The 24,271-nt window shown below is 38.1% G+C and overlaps 1 protein-coding gene across 1 annotated transcript; it reads left to right on the top strand.

Annotated features, from left to right (window-relative positions):
- Nucleotides 1-10,063: 10,063 nt before the first annotated feature.
- LOC110864270 (pectinesterase inhibitor 9-like) lies at nucleotides 10,064-10,851 on the top strand. Its single transcript, XM_022113307.2, has one exon. The coding sequence runs from the start codon at nucleotides 10,112-10,114 to the stop codon at nucleotides 10,691-10,693; it is 582 nt and encodes a 193-aa protein (XP_021968999.2). The 5' UTR covers nucleotides 10,064-10,111; the 3' UTR covers nucleotides 10,694-10,851.
- Nucleotides 10,852-24,271: the final 13,420 nt, after the last annotated feature.

The following is a 24,271-nucleotide window of genomic DNA, read 5'->3' as shown; positions in this document are numbered from 1 at the left end:
CTGTTGAAGTGAGCTCAAGCCTAGCTTTTAGCTCGTTTAAGGTTGTTCTCAAAATAGTTCGAGCCAAGTCGAGCCGAGCTCGAGCTTTGGGTTTTACTCGCAAGCCGAGCTCGAGCTCAAAGAAGTAGGCTCGAACCGAGCCGAGCTCGAACTCGAGCTTCATAAAAACCTAACGAGCCGAGCTCGAACTCGAGCTTCATAAAAACCTAACGAGCCGAGCTCGAGCCTGGTCGAGCTCGGGCTCGGCCCGGCTCGTTTACACCCCTATTGTTGATGTATCTACACTTTGATTTCCATATTACACCATCACTATACCCTTTGTAATTGTCTTTTTCACAACTACAATTACATGCGGATATATATGAAGGGGTATGTTCCGATGGTTTTAGTGATTAACTTGAAGACATAGTCGAGTAATACTCTGTCGTTACAGTCTACTGTGCTTTATCGGAGCAACAAATCATAGTACCCGCCGCAACGCGACAGAATGCCATTTCTAGTTTATGTATATTTATAAAACATGCGTTACATTATCATGTATAAGACAAAGTAATACATGGCTTTGACTTACAAACTAAATAAATAATATTGGGTTAAAAAAATATACAATATGAGACGTTTTTTTTAATATATATATATTTTTTTATAAACTTCGATCATTTTCATTCTAATCATCAGGGCAAATTACATAAGGATAGCAGGTAGACGAGCAACAAACTGCGCCGCCATCCCTTTCTAAATAGAAAACCCCAATCTACTAAAAACAAAGCCTCACCCCTGAGGGGTCGAAAAGTTGCTGTGTTCCACACGCTGAACTCTGGACAAGAAACGAACTGCCTCTGGCGCCAAAGAGCCAAACGTGTCAAACGGTAGGGGGACAAAGACATGCTGATTATCCTCACAAGCTTTCGCGTGCTTTTCCACCTTCTTCGACTCTGCTTTTAGTACCGCTTGCCCCGCCACAAACACATTTTCCCGGAACCCGGCTAGGGGGATACAGCTGTAATATAATTGAATTACCAAGGTTTTTGTTTATACTAACAGTATAACATATTATCGACATATAGTTTGAATGATAAAATTATCATCCATGCAATGTTAACGATATGTTGTGACTTACATTCCTATAATTGTCACTACGTAAATTGACAAATTCACCAGTTATAAAATAAAACATGAATGCAAAACAAAATGAAAATTAAATGCATACAAAAGAAGTTATCATTTGCATATAGGAACTTACGTTACAACCAAAGCTTCTTTGTTCTAACGCCATCAGTTTTCATGAAGTATTTGAGAATTCAAATCTCGCTAAGATTAATAATCAGATTCAAATAGAGATGATGAAATGAAACTTTCTCTTACTTCATCGTTTTTTGTTTGTGAGAGGTGATACTTGATTGCGACACTACGTGTTGATTTTGATCCAATTTTTGAGACCATAAGTCAAGTTGTACATGCAATTTAGTTGATATGCAACTGGTGAAAATATAATTGACACAACAGTTTACGAGTTTTAAAATAGATCAGTAGTAGATAATTCTCAGTATAAAAACTCAAGATAGCAATTTAAAGTAGATATTCAGTTTGAGAAATTAAGGTTATAATCACTAACAAGCAAAAAAAATAATATTGTGTTCTTAGAGCACATACATATTTTTAAATTCGATTTTAGAGTCTTTAAATAGTTAATGATTTGAGACAATGAGTAGTTTAAAATCCATGATTTTATTTGGAATTGGGTCATTAGATTTTATCACCCCCAACTATTCGCTATTGGTCGCTGCCACCCCCAACTATCACTTTGACGCACATCACCTTCAACTTAACACTTAACATGTTCTGTCACCACGTCGTTAACTGATCACTAATTTTTATCCTGTTACTACAGTTTTTTGGGTGTCATAGGGATCTTGGGAAGGTTTTAGGGATCTTAGGACACCCCCAAAAGTATAATAACAGGATCAAAAGTTAGTGATCTGGTGACAGAACACACTAAGTGTTAAGTTGGGGGTGACGGGCGTCAAAGTGATAGTTGGGGGTGGCAGCGGCCAATGGCCAATAGTTAAGGGTGATAAATCCAATAAGCCTTTGGAATTTAATTAGACCATGTGTAGTGGTGAAGAATTATAATGCCCCCACCATGTGGCATTATCCGACACGTGTCATCCCAGTCAGCATGGGGCATTATAGCAAAAGTGGTGTAGTGGGCATAATGCCTAATAATGCCCCTTCCAATTATTAAAAAGGATTAAAAAAAAAACTTATTCAAAAAGATGAAAAGTCATCCACTAATGTGTGCTCCTATTAGTCAGTCAAAGTTCTACTTGTTTGCTTTGGGCGTTTTAAAGAAAACGCCGGAAGATTTTTTTTTCAAAAATTTTATAAAGTAACGCCCCATGTAATGGTGGGGTAGGCGTTTTTGGGCGTTTTTTTTGAAATTTTTTTAAAGAAAACGCTCCACTACACATGGTCTTACATATCTAGAGTGATATACATTATGTGGGTAATGTATGACGTATCTTTTCCAAGTGATAAAAAGCCATACCTACTACAGGACATCTGACATTTTCTTCAAGTTACATATCAACATTTTAAAAGAAATTCAAACTTTAAGTGTGATATTTCAACTAGAGAGGGATTGATATTTGGACTTCTTTAGAGGCTAGCATTAAGTTAGTCATGAGTGGTCAAATGAAGATTATTACAAGTCTTATGGAGAGTTTGGTAAAGAAAACATGCACTTTGGAGTAAGTATTTTCTAAAGTATGGTTAGTGGTGGGGATTTTAATTTTTCTCCAATTTTTTTGGTGAACAAACTAACCCACTTTTTGGGTTCACGCACTCCAAACCTTTTTCATTACATGTGCCTTTCAAACACAATATGCCATCATCCCTTCAATGACTTGTGCTTACACATGGTTTGATACGTATAACTATAGACATACATAATTGTATATTTATTTATATATGTACACACTATATTAGAAACCTGTATATTACATGAATTGAGTAAAATAACTATTAAATAGTTAGTAAATAGAAGATTTAGAAAAAATAAAACGATATTTTAAGATAAGATATGACTAGCTAGCCTGTTTTAAATCAAGAAAAAAAAAAGATAGTACGAAGGTGTAAAATAAAAAAAAAAACGAGAGAATAGTCTTGAGCTTACAAAATTATGACACAACCAGTTAATTACTAAGTAGGTGTGTCAAGAGGAGTGTATTTTCTAGTAGTGGTGTGTATATATACATAGAGAGAATAGATAATGTGAGAACTACAAAGTTACATGAAAACCAAGAAAATCAGCATCAACCAAACAAATTTTTTATATTTTTTCTTACTTACACACACATATATATTACTAATTAAAAAACACAAAAAATACATAGCTTGTAAATTACTTACTTACATACACACACACACACATATATATATATATATAGGGTAAGGATAGTGTAAAAAGGGCCTAAAGTGTGAGAAGTGTAAGAAGTGTATTATAACACTATATATAATACTATATAACACCATATAAACACCGTATAACAATATGTAACACCATATAATACCATATAACACTATGTAACACTATATATCATTATATAACAAATATAACACTATACATCTATCATAGACATGCTACCAGACAACATATAGTGTTATATTTGTTATATAATGATATATGGTGTTACATAGTTATATATGGTATTATATGGTGTTACATATTGTCATACGGTGTTTATATGGTGTTATATAGTATTATATATAGTGTTATAATACACTTCTTACACTTTGAGCACTTTTTACAGGATCCTCTACCTATATATATATATATATATATATATATATATATATATATATATATATATATATATAGCTCGTTAATCTACATATATTTTTCTACATTTTTTAATATTTTACAATAATAACAGTCTAATAAAAAAGTTTAAAAAATAAAATAAAAATAATTGTTTGGTTGATAGTGGTTCTCTCAAGTTTTTAATTACTTGTAGTTCTCTTATCATTCTCACCCTATGTATGTAGAATTATCTTGTAAACTCTAAATTGTATAAACCGTGAGAACTCATAAAAAATTAATCAAAATCATTATAAATGATAAAAAAAAACTTTATTTTTTATTTATTTAGAACGAATTCTAATCATTCTTTACTGATATTAACCACATATACCCACATCTTGCAATATTTTAAGTATCCACTTATTGGATTGATGTGAGGCACCGTACACTAGACAGTGCAAAAGCAATAACAAATAGTATGCACAAATAGATCACAGAACAAAATTTCTGTATGAATAATAGTCAGCTGCAACTAGTGGCTTCTCTGAAGCCACCTTGGTTGCCATGCCAAGATAAAAACGTCTTCATAGCCATTAGAAACTAATTCACAGTTTAATAACCACTATAAAAACAGTAAAGAAATCATCAAAGCATGTTACCTCATGTAAACACAAAATTCTACACCAAGTACAACATAGTTAAAAAAGGTCTCAAATGAGGTTGTCCTCATAATCATCACCACATATGCCTATCAAACAAAATAGCCCAAAAGAAGCAACGTAAGGACGATAAACCTGTAAGTATGTTGTTCTTTTTGTTGTTTTGTTAGTACAACTTAGGTCGGTAGAGGGTTTTAAGGTTGACCCCTCAACGTCATATCGAATTAGAATGACGTCTCAGATGACTTTGTCCTCACCATCCTTGAATACAAAGTTCCCCGAGACCACAAAACCAAAAGAACCAACACAACCACAATTAAGCTATAAGAAGTGACACCTCAAGCTAATCATGTTAAATATTTATAGTAACTGAATACAACAATCCATACTGACCACCAACAACAAAAACTAGATCCCAACTGAAGGGGTATGGTCCCAAAAGCCCGCGCAAAACTTCCTCCGAGTCGCGCGAAGGACCATACTCCTTAATCAATTACATTTTCGATCTCAACCTCGTGCGGGGTCTAAGCAAGACAAAGCAACAACTTAGAATCCTGAAGTCGAGCCTCCAAGCGCCCATACCTTGCGCAGGCCAGTTCCATGTGCAGCAAGAGCCACGCATGGATGCGGCGTAAAGACGTCTTAAAGTACAAAGGGTACAAGTGTCAGAAGAAAAGAGCCAATCCGCATTCTCCAGGCTCTGCTTAATCGTGCACCACGATCACCTGATGAGCAGGAGACAAAAAGTACTCAAGGACGCCTACGTGACACCAATCACGGGGCAGAGACACCTGCACCACGATCTCCACTAACTGGCTGATGACAGAGTCCGACAACAGCGACACGTGGCTCCACTCATGGTGCGCCAGCACCGAGAAACATCCAGAAGACACTAACGGTCGACACCAGTGAGACAATAGGCATATCCATTCTATTGTCGTCTTCCGGCCCAAGGCCCATCAGCCCACATCCTTCACACCACTCCGGCTATAAATAGAACACTTCATTCACAGGTTGATTCATTCTATTCCCTCTACTCTCACTCATTACTCACTTTAATCTCCTCGAGATAGTTACTTATTCTCACGCGCAAATGTGACTCATGTCAACACGATTGATAACGAAGCAGAGCGTCGTCTCGACCTCGATTTACTAGAAGAGAGGCGCGAAATTGCGCAGATTAAAGAAGCAAAGTACAAAACACAACTGGAAAGGTATTATAATGCTAGAGTCCGCATTTGTACCTTCACTCCAGGAGAGTATGTCTTCAGAGACAATGAAGCTTCAAACGCTGAACGGCCAGGGAAACTAGCACCCAAATGGGAAGGCCCGTACTTAGTACACGAAGTGCTAGGCAAAGGGGCATACAAGTTGCGCACTCTGGATGGACACATCATCCCACGCACATGGAATGCGCAACAATTGCGCAAGTGCTATATGTAGCTACCCTTGGCCCCGCGCCTTTACTTTAGCCACGAGCCTTTTCTAATTTCTATGTTGGCTAAACGCTCTACGAGTCTGCAATGTATGACGGCCTAAGCGCCTATTTCTTAAATGAATGAAAGCATATGCCTTATGTTTTCTCCTAGAATGATGACTTGTACGTTACAAATGCATGTTAAACTTTTGATTAGCACGAAAACACTTCAGTAAATTACGAGCTATAGATTTACACCTCCAAGGTCTCCGCGAACGTAGCGCGAGACCAAACAATTACATTCACACAAGAGCCACACTTACGTTTATTCGCGCTAACTTAACCAAAGTTTCTAGCAACAGTGCAATAATTGTAACTCGAAAAATGGAAAGCAAAACGTAAAAATCATATTCAAACGGCGCAAAAGCGCAACAATTACAATTCGGCAAACAACCTTGCGCATTTCAAAACCAAAGGCAATGTGTCCAAAGAACAACCCTGGTAGCCGCGCAGAAGTAATCCAAGCAATTACACGCGCGCCGTCAACCAGGGTCAAACAAGCACCATCAGAGCATTTAACTTCTTTTTTCTTGGTCTAGAGCTCCAACCATTTACTTCGTGCATGGTGCAGCACTGGACTGGGGGGACTTGAAGGGGTATGGTCCCAAAAGCCCGCGCAAAACTTCTTCCGAGTCACGCGAAGTACCATACTCCTTAATCAATTACATTTTCGACCTCAACCTCGCGCGGGTAGAGCAACACTCGCCAACGCCGCGCGGGGTCTAGGCAAGACAAAGCAACAACTTAGCATCCTGAAGTCGAGCCTCCAAGCGCCCATACCTTGCGCAGGCCAGTTCCATGTGCAGCAAGAGCCGCGCAGGGATGTGGCGTAAAGACGTCTTAAAGTACAAAGGGTACAAGTGTCAGAAGAAAAGAGCCAATCCGCATTCTCCAGGCTCTGCTTAATCGTGCACCACGATCACCTGACGAGCAGGAGACAAAAATTACTCAAGGACGCCTACGTGACACCAATCACGGGGCAGAGACACCAGCACCACGATCTCCACTAACTGGCTGATGACAGAGTCCGACAACAGCGACACGTGGCTCCACTCATGGTGCGGGCCAGCACCGAGAAACGTCCAGAAGACACTAACGGTCGACACCAGTGAGACAATAGGCATATCCATTCTATTGTCGTCTTCCGGCCCAAAGCCCATCAGCCCACATCCTTCACACCACTTCGGCTATAAATAGAACACTTCATTCACAGGTTGATTCATTCTATTCCCTCTACTCTCACTCATTACTCACTTTAATCTCCTCGAGATAGTTACTTATTCTCACGCCGGAGCCTGGTTAAGAGGGAAACCCCCATATTCCCCTCTTAACGAGCTAACGGTGTTCTGTTTTGCAGGTTAATCAATCACTAAGGAGCTCAAGAAATCAAAGAAGATTAACCCGTATGGTAGAAACATAAACCAAACTAATCATCCCTAATATTAGTTACGTGTTTCTTCACCAACATAGAGCCAAATGGTTTGCTCGAGCAAAAACACAAAAGAGATTGTAAAAACCAAGTGCGGTTAAAAAGGGTAAAAGTCAGGCCTTTAGTGGAAGAGTGAGTACATGCGTCCAAAAATAAACCTGTATGAAAGTTATAAGTAAATAAGCAAACGTACAACACATTAATGCTGACAAAATCTACAAAGCACACAATACAACCTAATATACGAAGAATAGAGGACACTGTGCTCCATTCATATGGCTCAAGTCACATACATTCAACATATTCAACAACATAAGCTTAATCGCAGTAATGGTCTCAACATAACATCATAAAGAACAAGACAAAGTCTAAACAATATAGCAGGGCAACAAAATCATCTTCAACAACCAAATAACCATCCACTCAGAAACATCCAACAGCAATTGTCTCAGCATAACCATAGACCCACCCGCACTAAATACCCCTCAATACACAAACACATAACAACAATCGTCGAAGCATAACCTGATACACCCAAAGTTAAAGTTTAAATAGTCTTAGACAATTAAACAGTCATCGTGACCGACTGAAAAACCATGAACACATAGATATTCAACAACAATCATCTCAGCATAGCATCATAAACCAAAACCAAATGTGTAAACAGTCTCCGACAACTACATAATCATCATGACCCACCAAACAACATTGAATACACAAACATCTGATAACCTTCAAACACACGCATTCAACCAAAAACACTATAAATGTATGATAAAAACCAAAAACAACATGAACCATCGTTAGAAACCAATCTTGAAAACCAACCCACAACCAAAAAACCAATCCACCAAAAGCAATCGACAACCAAAAACTATGAATTGCCTATAAAAAATTACCAGAAAATAAATGTCGTCGGATAAGAATACGACAACAACAACACTACATAGCAGTAGACGCAAACACGACAAACAACAATAGTACATAATTGTATAAACACGAAAACAACTATAAAAGACAATCATCCACCCTACAACAATAAACCAAACTAAAAACTTACGGAGATTCGCCGGAGAGGTACGCCAGAAGAAGCAGAAGAGAGACGTATACAACAAATAAGAAATTGGGCGGTGAGGGCTGAGCCTTTTAAAGCCTCCACCGACCTAAATGGTACAATAAACCAACAAAAAGAACAACCAACCTAAAGTAAGTAAAATCTACAAAGCCAAAGGAATAACCTTCGATACCTAAAAATCTTACCAATTAACGTGATATAAATAATATAAACTTCCGTAAATTGAAAAGTCTAGGTTATGGTGTGATTACAAATAAGATATTTTCTAAATGCTACATGGAAAGAAAATAAATATACGTGAACTATTTAATAAAATTAGTTCTGGACTTGTGGTATTCAGTATTCATGTGTTGCAATTGCCAATTCGGTGTCAAATGGATTAATTAGACTTGCTATGGACGGAGAAGGAAACAAAAAAGTTGGAATAATGGGCTAAGTGGAGATTGTACATGGGCTTCAACTTCAAAGTGATAGGGTTGCTTTTAAAGAAAAGAAAGACGCACGACATGAAAGCGGCAAACAAAACAAGCACCGTAACATAGACATGCATCAGTACATCTTTCCTACACATTGATATCACTAGGTTACTAACTCTTATTTATTTATTTTGTTATTAAAATACATGTAAGTGCAGATTAGAAAGCACAATCATTGGTCATATATTCCTATATTAGTTTAATTTTTTCTAAAAAAACCATAAAATAAAACTTCAGAAGCAAACTCATGGACATTTTGATCATAAGATCATTGATTTAATAAATTCTTACAAAAAGAGCCGTTATTCCAAAGCTATATATAAGCATAATATATCCTATGCACAGATTTTGTAATTTACTCTTATATTAATATAAAATTTTGTGGTGATTTACTCTTATCGTCTCTTTTTCAGGACTGTTTTTTTAATATCATTTCATAGTTGTGCTTATCTTGTTCTTTCGTGGTATTGTAGTAACCTACAAAACAATGTACTTAAGTGGATATTATTCTCCCTTAAATTTAGGAAGCATCATGTGGTGGTTGTATATTATTAATTAGTGTTACCCATCTACATGACTTGTTGAGACAAACTTGATTAACTTATTGAAACTTGAATAATTTATATAAGAGTAAATTACAAAACTCGTCCTTTATGTATGTATGTTATTGCAAATCATGTCCTTTGTCTTCAATAATTACATTAATCATACCTAATGTTTACAAATCTTAACATTGTATATCCTTTACCCCAAACCCAGTTAATTTTCTAAGTTAATTGTAGTCATGTAGGACCTATGTGAGGGCATTAATGTCTTTTAACCTACCAATCTTTTTTTTTTCCAACTTTGGGGTTTTAAATTGGGGGAAAAATTGGTAGGTTAAAAGACATTAATGCCCTCACGTAGGTCCCACATGACTACAATTAACTGAGAAAATTAACTGGGTTTGAGGTAAAGAATATAACATGTTAGGATTCGTAAACATTAGGTATGATTAATGTAATTATTGAAGACAAAGAACATGATTTGCAATAACATGTATACATAAAGGACGAGTTTTGTAATTTACTCTTTATATAATCCATACTTCAATAATTAGTGTCACTATATATAAGGCTCACAACTATTCTCATCCAATGTCACTACTTCGATCATCTCTCGTAATCATAAACTTGCAAAAACAAACTTTACATATGAAAAAAATTGGGTTTTACTTGCTAGTTCTTGTAGCCACCATCCGGTGCACCACCACCGCACCCATCGACTTCATCCGAGCCTCATGTAAAACCACCTTGCACCCGCCTCTTTGTGTCCGCTGTCTCTCAAGTTACGCTGGTTCTATAAAGGGTAGCGATCACCATCTAGCCAAAGCGGCCGTTATAGTTAGCCTAAATGAGGCCAAGTTAGCCGCGGCCTTTGTTTCTAAACTGGCCCGAGTTTCTAGATTAAAACCTATAGAATACCAAGCTGTGAAAGACTGTATCAGCACCATGACCAATAGTGTGGTGAGTCTAAGCCAGTCGGTTCAGGAGCTGGAGCGGATGGGACGTCGGTCCGTGGATCAAGATTTCGAGTGGCACATGAGCAACGTGGAGACGTGGGTCAGTTCTGCTCTTACTTATCAGAATATATGTAGTGGGGGGTTTGGTGTAAATGGACATGTGAAGGATGTTGTGACTAAGAGGATGGTTTATGCTTCACAAGTCACTAGTAATGCACTTGCTTTAGTCAACAGGTTTGCTGTGAGCCACAGGAAAGGTAGTCATAAGCCATGAATCTTAAAGAAGTCAAAAGTCAAAAGACATGTATATCAAGTTGTGTGAAATACTAAATAGATTAGTGATGGTTGAAATATATAAATAACAAGGTAGTTCATAGGAATGTATATCAAGTTGTGTGAAATACTAAATAGACTAGTTTGTAATTTTGTATCCATAAGTGATGGTTGAAATATATAAATAACAAGTGATGGTTCAAATAAATAAATAATATACGGTGCCACAAAAACATTCACATGTACCATAATCTTTCACCGTTTTATTTTTAAGTTCTTTGAATTTCAATTAGAATAGTTTTGTTAATATAATTATTTGATTACAATTTCATCTTTCTTGGTAATGAAAAATTATGATTTGGTAAATACAAATAATTTTGTTTTAGCATGAAATAAAGTCATATATCGAAGATATAGGACCTGGATTAATTCCGTAATACCAGAGTATTTCTATTTGACTCGGTTAACCCGAGATGTGGTTACCCGCAAATGTTCTTATGCCTAGGTGGCCAATAAGATAAAAGGAAGGTTGCCTCATGAGAAAAGGAGATGTCGCTATCATTACGGAAAAACCCTAATGGGCCCTAGATTACTTGGTGATGACGTTAACTCTAATTCTGTCTCCATAAATACTCCGACACAAAGGGAATGTAGATCATGCTCTCTCACAAACCCTAATTACATACGTATCTATTTTGCATCTTTATTCACTCTCAAGAAGCTGATACTTATTCCAAGGTCGAAGGGTGGTCACTAGGAGAACTCCTTCCTGTGGCAAGACTAACGGTGTTGTTTTGTAAACATCATAAGAGCATGCCCAATAAGGGCATTTTTATTGTGTTTTTAGGTGATGTGGCAATTTTTGATTGTTTGTTTATTGGGTGGGGTTGTTTTTTAAGGAAGGATCATGCTAATTACACACGGCCAAAATAATTTTCACACCCCTAAGCGCCGCGCTATGGCCAAAGCGGGGCGCTTAGGGCGACAAAAGTTGATACGAGGTTTCGACTGACTGACTGACTGACAGACTGACAGACATAAAGGTGATACGAGGTTTCAGTCGCCCCGTGAACCCTAAGCGTCGCGCTTTGGCCATAGCGCGGCGCTTCGACCCCAAATGTTGCCTTTAAATCCCTGGCCAGACTCGACATTCATAATTCGGATTGTTTTTTGTCGATCTTCTTTACTCTATTAGTTACATTTTTTGAAAAAACGATGTCGTGGTTCAGTAACTATCTTTTCGGTCAATATTCTGACGAGTCAGTTGTTCCTGATTCTTACGAGGGGACCGCTATTTCTGACTCGTTTGAGAAACCGGTGTCGTCCAACTTGAGGGAGACAGAGGTTGTATCTGGCATTCGTTATCGTGATAACACGGTGCAGCTGGATTTGAATACCCCTGTGGAGGACCCTTACGCACAACAAGGTTATTCGAATTTCGGTTACGGTGGCGACTATAGCTTTGTACAGCAGGAGTGTTATCCAAACGACAGTTACGGTTGTCAACAAGGCTTACAAGGTTATTCGAATTTCGGTTACGGTGGCGAGCAAAGCTTTGTACAGCAGGAGTGTTATCCAAACCAGAGTTACGGTTGTGAACAGAGCTTTGAACATCAAGTCTATTCGAACCTCGGTGACGATGGTGAGCCGGAGGATGTGTCTGTTGACGAGGAAGGTTGTTACCCGGTTACATTTTCGTTTGATACAACGCAGACCTTTTCGTCACGTAAAGAGTTGGTGCGTTGGGTACAAGACACGACAAAAGACAATGGTTACCTCATTGTGACTAAGAGGTCGAATAAAAGAGGAGAGAATTACAGGATTTGGTTTCAATGTACTTTTGGTGGGGAGCATAAGAGTGTAGCTACACAGAGGAAAACGGGTAGCAAGAAAATAGGCTGCCCGTTCGAGATGATCGGGTTTTCGGAATCATCCGGAAGTGTTTGGAGGATCGAGGTGACGAAGGCGAAGCATAACCGCACTCCTATTGAAAACTTCGAGGGTCACGCGTATGCGAGAAGGCTTTCTTCGGAGGACAAAAAACTGGTTAAGGAGTTGGCAGAGCAAGATATTCCCAACCAAAGTATCTGGCGAACGCTGACAAAAAACAATCCGGCTAGAAAGCTTATTCCGAAAGATATACACAACGTTGTTCAGAAGATCAACGCCGAAAAAAATGTCGGTAAGTCTCCGATGCAAAAACTTGAAAACATTCTTATCGAAAAAAATTACACTTATTACATGCGCACGAATGAGATATCGAACGAAGTTGAAGACGTCTTCTTTGTTCACGAAAAATCATTCACTATGTGGTGTGCCTTCCCGCATGTGCTAATGATTGACGCCGCATACAAAACGAACATGTACAACCTGCCATTTGTTCAAGTCGTAGGCATGACGTCGACAAACAAATCGTTTACGGCTGCTTGTGCGGTAATTTCCGCTGAGAAGTCAGAGAACTACCAATGGGTGTTGCAGAGGATCAAGTCTATGCTGGCAGGATGTATGGAACCGCGCGTGATTTTAACAGACAGGGATTTTGCGCTAATGAACGCGTGTGAACAAGTTTTTCCAAAAGCGCATAAGTATCTTTGTCGGTTCCATATTCAACAAAATATTAATAAGAACAGCAAGAAGAAATTCTCTGACAAGGAGTGGAAAGAATTCGTACGTACATTTTGGACATTGTGCGAGTGTACGACCGAGGAAATATACAGGTATAACTTGGAAAACCTTGAAGCACAGCTGAAAGAAGCTGACCGTGAACGTGAGTATTTCTTACATAATTATGTTCAAATTTTATATAATAACAAAAACTGACTATTTACGTTTTTTAATTTTAGAGGTTTTTGATTATTTGAAGAAATCCTGGTTGGATCCGTACCGTGAAAAGTTTGTATCTTGCTGGATTAACCAAACTATCAACTTTCACCAGACTACGACCAACAGGGTTGAGAGCATGCATGCAACATTAAAAAGTCACTTTCCAAGTCATCGCAACACACTGGATAAACTTGTACTGTCTGTTGATCATGTTGTTGATAAACAATACGCCGAGATTAGAAGTAGCTTTGAAACAAGCCTCCGAAAAGTGATGACGCACCACAAGAATCAGCCCATGCTTGCATATATTCTCAGAAAGGTTTCAATATATGCGATTGAGCTTTTGAGTATGGAACTAAAACGTAAGGAAGACGGGTTGAGAGCCTACGGTGCAAGCTGTGGTTGCCAACTTTTTACCAGTTATGGTTTGCCATGTGCCTGTCGTTTGGAAAAGTTGGAAAATAAAGGTAATTAATATTTTTGACCTTTCTCGTTATGATTTTGCCACCTAATTTGTTTTCATCCACAGGTCAGCAAATCCGGATCACACACATAGACGTGTTTTGGAAGAAGCTTGACTTCAAGCCTGCAAGGAATAACATAGAGGATATCGATGTAGACGCGGAATTTGAAAAATTGAAAAAACAGATCGATCCAACACCCCCTCAAGTGAAAAGGAGCTTCTTTGAAAAGTTTCAGCAAATCCTCAATCCAGGGAACAGTAACAAAAAAACCTCCTGCTGTTCTGAAGAAAACTCGTGGTCGCCCAACATTGAAAACGCAGGAAGAAAGAAAGGTTGAAACCGCTAGACAAAGCTCTTACATTCCGTCAGAAGAAACTTGGGTCGATGCTTCAGACGATCTTCCCCGTCACAGCTCGTACATATCAGCCGAAGATTCTAGAAGAGAAAAGAATACCAAACCGCTCAACCTACACCCTGATTTCCCGAATATCAAGCTCGGTCCTAAGACGGATATAGCGATCCGCAACTACGCATCTCAGATTCCCAAAGTGATCCATCCATACATCGTTAGAATAAAGGACGTGAAACCAGATGGTAATTGTGGATTTCGATCGGTGGCTGTTGGGTTAGGAGTGAAACAAAATTCATATTTGAAGATCCGGGAACAACTTCTAAAGGAGTTACGTATGAACGAATCGCTTTGGAGGCAGGTTTTCGATCCGGAAAACATAGGACATTATGATGCGCTGGTTAAACGGATCGATTTCAAGGGGGTGGGACGAGCAGGTATCAAAAATTACATGTCGATGCCTGAGACGGGGTTTCTTATTGCCCAACGATACGGTGTGATTGTTCACACCTTCGACATTCGTGGGAGCGATACAATTTTCCCTCTGCTGGGCGGCCCAAACGAAGCTGAGGAACCTCACCTGGTAGTTGCGGTTGTGTTCGTCGACAATGGGCATTTCATACATGTAGAGCTTGGAGGTTGTTATCCAATGCCTCCCCCAAACCTACTCTGGACAGCGAACAGAACAGAGCGCGCAGCAGCCTGGCATACATTATACAGGGATCAGATCAACACGTACGAAATGCTTACGTATCGTGCCCCTGACCTTAATGTAACCCCATATGTTCACGATGTATCTTAAATGTGTTTAATAATAATCACGTTTGTGTTTGTTCAATATACGCGTTACATCACGTTAAAAACCGAATGTCACCGACACGACCCAATCAGATTCAATACGCACTTGTACGACCCGAAATGACAATATAGATCATAATACTACAATTAATGAAAAAATACGTCATGTTCATGTACGGTAGGCGGCTGATACACATAACACTTCTCACAGGAGTACTTGTGCTTTCAAACCTAAATGATACGAGATAACGGAATAAGACATCACACGTAACCGATTTGATCCGGAACTTGCAGTATAGTCCATATATATTAAAAAATGATGTATAATGAAAAAAAAAACGGAAAATTTAGACTATTTATCGACGCGTTTGTGAATTAAAATCAATTTTAAAAAATTTAAAAAATGCCCAAAGCGCCCCGCTATGCTCATAACGCTGCGTTTTGGACCCAAAGCGCCGCGCTATGGCCATAGCGGGGCGCTTCGGACCCTCGTTATACCCTGAAGCGGGGCAGCTTCTCCCCCACTTCACCCAAAAACAAAAAACACACACCAAACGTGCGATCTCACACAGTCGACCATTTTCGGAGATTTTCGAGGTTTTCAACCGCTAAAAGGTATAATCTCAAACCCTTAATCGTTTCTTTACAATATACATGTTGATTGTTGAGTTGGTTGTTTGGTAATGTCGATTTTTGCAGGATCTGCTCTTCAGAATGAAGAACCAAAGCGCCGCGCCGAGGCCATAGCGGGGCGCTTTAGTTCATGTTTATTTTTTTTTGTTATTTTTTTAATTATTATTATTTGTTTAATTATTATTAATTGTTTAATTATCATTATGTGTTTAATTATTATTATTTGTTTAATATTATTTCTTTAATTATTATTATTTGTTTAATTGATTATTATTTGTTTAATTATTATTATTTGTTTAATATTATTTGTTTAATTATTATTATTTTTTTAATTATTATTATTTGTTTAATTATTATTAATTGTTTATTAATATTTGTTTAATATTATTATTTGTTTATTAATATTTGTTTAATATTATTATTTATTTAATATTATTATTTGTTTATTTAATATTATTATTTGTTTATTTAATATTATATGTTTAATATTATTTGTTTAATTATTAATATTTGTTTATTTAATTATTAATATTTATTTAATTATTATTTATTTAATATTATTATTTGTTTATTTAATATTATATGTTTAATATTATTTGTTTAATTAATATTATTTGTTTAATTATTAATATTTGTTTATTTAATATTATTTATTTAATATTATTATTTATTTTATATTATTATTTATTTAATATTATTTATTTAATATTATTATTTATTTAATATTATTATTTATTTAATATTATTTGCTTAATTAATATTATTATTTGATCAACGTGCAGAGATGGATTTGTCCGATGAGGAGATTGAGCATATGGAGGCTGAGGGAGAGGTGGGGGACGAGGAGGAGCCGGCATGTCCGTATCTTCAGTTTCCGGTGGGGTCACGGGCGAGGGGGAGATGCGCTAGGTTGCGCACCATAGAGATTGGGGAACATGTAGGGATAGATTGGGAGCTGCTGAGTACCGTGGGGGAGGTCGAGCGGGCGCGTGATATTATTGGGCTAGATACTCCTTGGTCGCGCCTATTTGAGTTAGCGATGGAGGACTCGTACCCTGAGCTTACGGTCGAGTTTCTTTCCACGTTTACATACGCGCCGCATCCGGCGGATTACGTGGAGGACCCTGCTTTTTCAGTCCACGAGGTTACATTCCGTCTCGCCAGTCAGGAGTTTGAGATGAGTGTGCGGGAGTTTGCTGTCCATACAGGTTTGTACACTGAGCCTGAGCTTGATAATGATTTATATACGCAGGCGGTTACGATGATGGACAGGCAGACGCTTATCAGTTTCTGGAGGGCCATTTCCAGGGCTCCCTTTGGGAAATCCTGGCAAAAGGCCACCACCATTAGAGACCCCTTGTACCGATACCTGCACCATGTTATCGCGTTGACTATCGTGCCACGGGGTTCCAGCAAGGAGAAGGTCAACCTCAGTGACCTTTTCTTTCTATACTGCCTACTACGCCGCCAGCCCTGCGATCTAGCAGCCAGCCTGGCAGATTACTTTTCTACTGCATACCACTGGCAGCTCCGCGCTCATTTATCACCGCCATTGCACGCTCGCTAGGGATCGTACCCGAGCATGATCCGCTGCTGTCCGATCCGGTCCCGTCATCCAGGTTGGGCCGCGCGTCAGTAGCCGCTATGCAGATCACCCGTACCTTTGATGTCGGTCTGAGGTTCAGGGGTGCTGACGGGCTGATTTGGCAGCCAGAGGTGTTGCCGGAGGTCATCCCGGTTGTTATTGAGGTGAGGCCTGGGATGTTAGCCCCTCCTGATGTTCAGCGGGCCGCTCGGCGGGCTCAGCTACAGGCTCTGGGCATCGATGAGCCTGAGGCTCAGGCTCAGGCTCAGGCTCAGGATGATCCGGCGCAGGAGGAGCGGGTCGAGGAGGTCCCGGTACCACCAGTTCAGCCAGCTCCTGAGCCGCCACAGTACCCGCAGCACGTTTACGCTGACCTGCCTCCGGCAGCGCGTGAGGTGGCTCGGGACTTCGATTGGCGCCTCAGACGTCAGGGCGCACGCATTGACTGGATCGTCCAGACGCTCGTTGATCTACGAGAGCTCGCTGCGTTGCCTCCACTTCCCCTCCCACCGTCCCCACCGCACGAGGATTAGTACATTACTTTGTTTGTTTAGTGTTTTGTTATGTATTATGTACTTAGTTGTACCTTTTTGTTGTGTATTGTATGTACAAACTGATATATATATATATAGAGTAAGGTTAACATACAAAAAGCCTTATCATACATCACGTAGGAGACAATGGTAACCGTTAGATCAGGGGTATAATCACGTATGGGACCACATAATCACGCATGGGACCACATAATCACGCATGGGACTATAATCACGCACGTTCTATGATAATAACGCACGTTATATTTTTTGTCATGTATGTTAATGTAGGTTAAGCCTTGAAGTACATTATACTTTCTCTATATATATATATATATATATATAGGTAGAGGATCCTGTAAAAAGTGCTCAAAGTGTAAGAAGTGTGAGAAGTGTATTATAACACTATATATAATACTATATAACACCATATAAACACAGTATAACAATATGTAACATCATATAATACCATATAACACTATGTAACACTATATATCATTATATAACAAATATAACACTACACATCTATCATAGACATGCTATCAGACAACCTATAGTGTTATATTTGTTATATAATGATATATAATGTTACATAGTGTTATATGGTATTATATGGTGTTACATATTGTTATACGGTGTTTATATGGTGTTATATAGTATTATATATAGTGTTATAATACACTTCTCACACTTCTTACACTTTGAGCACTTTTTACAGGATCCTTACCCTATATATATATATATATATATATATATATATATATATATATATATATATATATATATATATATATATATATTGCAGTTAATCTTCTATTTACATCACGTTGGTTCTGGATTGTTTACGTTTAATTCTTATGGCTTTCTGTACATTTTATTTAACGTGTTCGCTTTAATTTAACAAAATAAACAGCGTTAAGAACTTATATTATACACATTCTATAAAAATAATGACGTAATTATAAAACAACGTTAATTTAACAAAATAAACAACGTTTTAATTCAAAAAGGCAACATTCAATCATTCAAAAACAAATTCCCATTCACAACGGCAACTCTCACATAAAAATAAACAACGTTAATTTAACAAAATAAACAACGTTTTAATTCAAAAAGGCAACATTCAATCATTCAAAAACAAATTCCCATTCACAACGGCAACTCTCACATAAAAAATTTTTCCTCCAAAAATCCCTACCAAACTAATTCAACCAAAAATCCCTACCAAACTAACCCACATCAACCCAAATCAACCCCAACCAAGGCTGTTGTCTTTTTGCACATCCAAAGCGCCTCGCTATGGCCAAAGCGGGGCGCTTTGGCTTTGGTCAACAGACAAGGACTGACTTCTGTCAGTCCTTGTCTGTTGACCAAAGCCAAAGCGCCCCGCTTTGGCCATAGCGAGGCGCTTTGGATGTGCAAAAAGACAACAGCAGTGTGCGAATAGACCTAGCTTTTAAGGAAAGAGAAAATACATTAGTTTGTGGTGAAGAATAATTGGTTATGTGAGTGAAGAGAGGAGAGAGGAGAGTGAGGGTTGTTTTTAAGGAGAGAGAAGAGATTGTGAGTGGGCAAGAGAGAGAGAAAGATGATGACATGTGTCACATTATTGTTGATGATGATAACATGTGCCACATTATTGTTGATGATCTAAGAAATCCAAGATTCAAGTAATATTTCAAACCGAGTACAATTAGATGAGATCCGGTTGAAACCAATAAATCTGTTCTAGTATTTCTTCGTATAACCAAATTCATGTATTTAACATGCTTCAGAACCCTTCTTGATGCTACCTTATCTGTCTCACTCGTCCTAGACACTCACTACAAATGCTATAACAGTTTCCAAACAAGTAAATATTAAAAATTGTCCTAAGTGGACATCGTTGAAAAGTGATGCTAAGACCATTTCCAATGCAACATATTTGGCGGTGTATTTAGACTGTGGCAAAGAAAGAAGTAGATGTATTTGATATTCATTGCAAAAGATTATAATATCTTTCTCAGAGTAATTAATATCCAACTCATTTTTAAAGTGCTTTATCATCAATTATTTAAAAAACTTTTAATTATTTTTACATTGTGTAATTACACATTGAAAAAAATATCTGGATAACCCATACATTTATTCACCCTTATTTTGTTATACAATTAAACCTCTTGACTCACGTTTAATTTCAAAGAAATGTTAATGTTCTATTTTGTTATACAATAAAATAAAATGTTGGATATAAGATGATTAACTTTTGATTGTGTTATATGGTTTAAATTAGAAAAATATTTAAAATTGTACTTGTGTTTACTTTCGATCATTTTCGATAGTAAGTCAATTTTTTTTTAAACATATCATGTCGTCAACCATAATATTTAAAAATTCATTGGTTCTGCAATTTTTGGTAATTTAATTTAAAAATATCATTATCATTTTAAATATAATACAAAATCATATAAATCCGTATTTTATTTTTTGCTAAAATTTAATCTAAAAATATCATTATTATATGGGACAAATAGGATTTTGTGGGAAGGTATTGGCCAACTTAATGATATATTTGAAATAAAGGCGGATACGAAAGATGTTGAAATAATTCATGTTATTAACTTGATTTAAAAAAAAAAAAATCAATTTTGATAAAAAATGATTTTATCAAAAGGGTTGATATAGTGTTGACCATGGTTGTAAAAGTCCGCGTAAGTACTCCCCGAGTACTCGCTACAACGTAGGATGGCGAATTGTTTGCTTAGGCCAATTACTCCCCGAGTATTCTCCGTCTAGGCTGAGTACTTCCAGAGTATTAGGAATCGGCTAACGATTTTTGCAACCATGGTGTTAACACATGAGATTCTTTGTAATTGTTTATTAAAAGTAGGGGTGTTCATCGAATCGAATATCGAATTTTCGAATTATTCGAATCGAATTGTTCGAATAATTTTTATTTTTCCTTGAATTCGTATTCGATTCGAATTCGATTAAAACCTATCGAATTCGAATCGAATTCGTATTCGAATAAAAAACCCAATTCGTATTCGATTAAAATTTCGAATTCGAATCGAATTCGAATAAATTCGATTTAATTCAGATTCTTTAAAACATGTAAAAAACTATAAAAATGAAACATAAATTTTAAAGCAGCCATAAAACAGGATATCACATTAAAAAGTTTCAAATAAAGTACCACAAGTCTAAAATTCAAAACGAGAAGCCGGGAATAATCACTCCATATTATAAGTTAATATTTTTATGTTTAGAAATCTATTGATAGATTTGTTAATTATGTTTTACTTATGGGTCATTTATGGGTTTGGTAATGGGTAATTTTAATACTTGGAAAAAATTTAGAAAAGAATTTATAGTATAGCTTAATAAAAGTTATAGATTTATTATATATAAAAATAATAAATAAAAATGTATAATTTTTATTCGAATTTCGAATCGAATCGAATTTGAAATTATAAATTCGTATTCGATTCGTATTCGATTTACTTGACTCGAATTGAATCGAATTCGAATTCGAATTCTTATAATCGAAACGAATTCTTAATAATCGAATCGAATTTAAACGAATTTCGAAATTTTTCGAATTCGAAACGAATCCTGAACACCCCTAATTAAAAGTAAGATCTCAGGCTTATTTTTTTAAAGAGTTGAATTTATAAGGGGAGAGGGGGTGATGATCTTATCACTCACAACATCCAATCAAGTTCCATTATGTCGTCAACCATTATTCCATTACTCACAACCTTTTTTAGTGGCAATGCCCATTACTCACAACACCCAACAATAAACCCTCACACCCCCTCACATCCTTTCCTCCATCACGTGTTGATTTTATCACGGGATCCTTCCATAATTTAGGGAAGAATTAATTACATAATCCTATCTATATTTACATAAGGTATATCTATTACACCCCCGCAGTCGAAGCAAGAGGTGGACGAATTTTGAGACTGGAGCGGAAGTCGTCAAATAAAACCCGAGGTAATCCTTTGGTGAAGATGTCAGCAATCTGAAGTTGAGTAGGGGTGTGAAGTATCCGTATCGTGCCACGTTGAACTTGCTCACGCATAAAATGAATGTCAAGCTCGATATGTTTTGTGCATTGATGCTGAACAGGATTACTCGACAGATAGATAGCACTAATATTGTCACAATACACTAAGGTGGCTTTGGAGAGAGGTTTGCGCAATTCAAGAAGAAGGTTGCGAAGCCAGCAAATTTCAGCAACAACATTAGCAACTGCACGGTATTCGGCTTCAGCACTAGATCGCGAGATGGTCGATTGCCGCTTAGAAGACCAAGATAAAAGATTTTGCCCCATATAAACGCAATATCAAGATGTAGAGCGACGGGTGTCGGGACACCCTGCCCAATCATCGTCTGTATACGCCCGGAGAGAGATATCCGAACACGAGGATAGAGTGAGCCCATAGTCTGCCATGCCTTGAATATAACGAATAATGCGTTTCAATGCCTGCCAGTGATCAATGCTAGGATGATGCATGTGAATGCATATTTGTTGAACAACATAACTAATATCGGGTCGAATAAACGTGAGATATTGAAGAGCACCCGCGAGGCTTCGGTATAACGTGGGATCTTCAAACGGTGTACCAGATGTAGCGGCAAGCTTAGGCTTTGTATCGACTGGCGTACCGTCCGGATTGCATGAGGACATACCCGCACGATTAACAATATCCAAGGCATAAGATTTTTGTGACAGAAACATAGTCTGACCGATGCGAGAGACCGTAATACCCAAGAAGTAACTAAGAGGTCCAAGATCTTTCATTGCGAATTCAGCCGCGAGGCTGCCCATTAGTTGCACTCGTAGTGAATCGGTAGAAGTGGTGAGAATAATATCATCGACATAGATCAATAAATACGCAATATCACCCCCGTAATGATATGTGAAAAGAGAGTTATCACATCTACTTTGCAAGAAACCCATTGAAGTAACAAAATCCGTAAATCTTTGGTACCACGCCCTGGGTGCCTGTTTAAGCCCGTAAAGAGACTTCTTGAGACGACACACGTGGTCTGGATAGTCGCGATGGCGAAACCCCATAGGTTGATACATATACACAGTCTCCGTAAGATTTCCATGAAGGAAAGCGTTTGTAACATCTAGTTGATGAATGGGCCAGGACTGTGACAACGCCAATGTTAAGACTGTCCGAATAGTGGCCGGTTTAACAACCGGACTAAAAGTTTCCCCGCAATCAATACCCACTTCCTGATTTCGACCATCACACACAAGTCGTGCCTTGTATCGATCTAACGTGCCATCGGACCTGTATTTATGGCGAAAAAGCCACATGCTATGAATAATATGCATATCAGGGTGTCTCGGGACAAGTTCCCAAGTCTTATTTTTAATTAAGGCATTAAATTCGGTTTGCATGGCATTGAACCATTCCGGGTTAGATAAGGTAACAGTGGGGTTTTTAGGTATAGGTGCAATGTAGGTCGAGGAGAGGTTGAAAATTTGTTTGGGTTTGGAAATACCAGACATGGCACGGGTTTGTATTGTGCGAAGTGGTGGAACGGGTGGTGGTGGGTGCGTTATTGGACTAGGTGATGAAGGTAGTGGGCTGGGAGACGATACATCAGAGAATGAGTGGGCCGAGGGGTTGGTTTAGGCCAAGGGGGGGTGGTATGTGAGGGGCTGGTGTGGGCCGTGGGACTAGAAGGGGGAGGTAGGGCCGTAGGGATGGGTGTGGGTTGTGTGTGGGCCAAGGGAGTAGTGGGCGGTGAAGTGGGTGGGTCTGTTGGGTGGGTAGGTTGGCGAAGATAAGGATGTATAGGGTTATCAAGGAATTGGTAGGAATGAGTTGCGTGTTTGTGAGGTTTGGAAAAGGGAAATATGGTCTCGTCAAAAAGAACATGACGGTTGATGGTAATGGTTCGGGACTTGAGATCAAGACATTTGTACCCTCTATGGTTCGAAGGATAGCCGAGGAACACGCATGGGTAGGAACGATAGGCAAGTTTGTGTATGGTCGTATGAGGTATAAGAGGGTAGCAAATACACCCGAACACACGTAAGTGGTCATAAGATGGCAAGCAATGGTATAGGCGTTGGGTAGGGGTTTGAAAATTAAGTGTTTTGCTTGGGATAATATTTAATAAATATGTTACGGTTTCAAGGGCATGATGCCAATAAGTGTTTGGGGTTGAAGAGTGGGCCAAAATGGTACGCATTAGATTATTGATGGTGCGTATTTTTCGTTCTGCTTTACCATTTTGTGAGGAGGTACGCGGGCAAGAAAAACGGAAGTGCATGCCATGTGTGGTGCAAAACGTATGAAATTGGTTATTGGCATATTCACGGCCGTTGTCACATTGAAATTGTTTAATTTTGGTGCCAAATTGGGTTTGAATGAAAGTAGTAAAT

Source organism: Helianthus annuus, chromosome 6 (genome assembly GCF_002127325.2).
Source record: "Helianthus annuus cultivar XRQ/B chromosome 6, HanXRQr2.0-SUNRISE, whole genome shotgun sequence".
NCBI lineage: Eukaryota > Viridiplantae > Streptophyta > Magnoliopsida > Asterales > Asteraceae > Helianthus > Helianthus annuus.
This window is presented reverse-complemented; position numbering and strand designations above follow the sequence as displayed.

Coding starts and splice junctions, on each gene's coding strand:
- LOC110864270 (XM_022113307.2), top strand. CDS start 10,112: ATGAAAAAAATTGGGTTTTACTTGCTAGTTCTTGTAGCCACCATCCGG.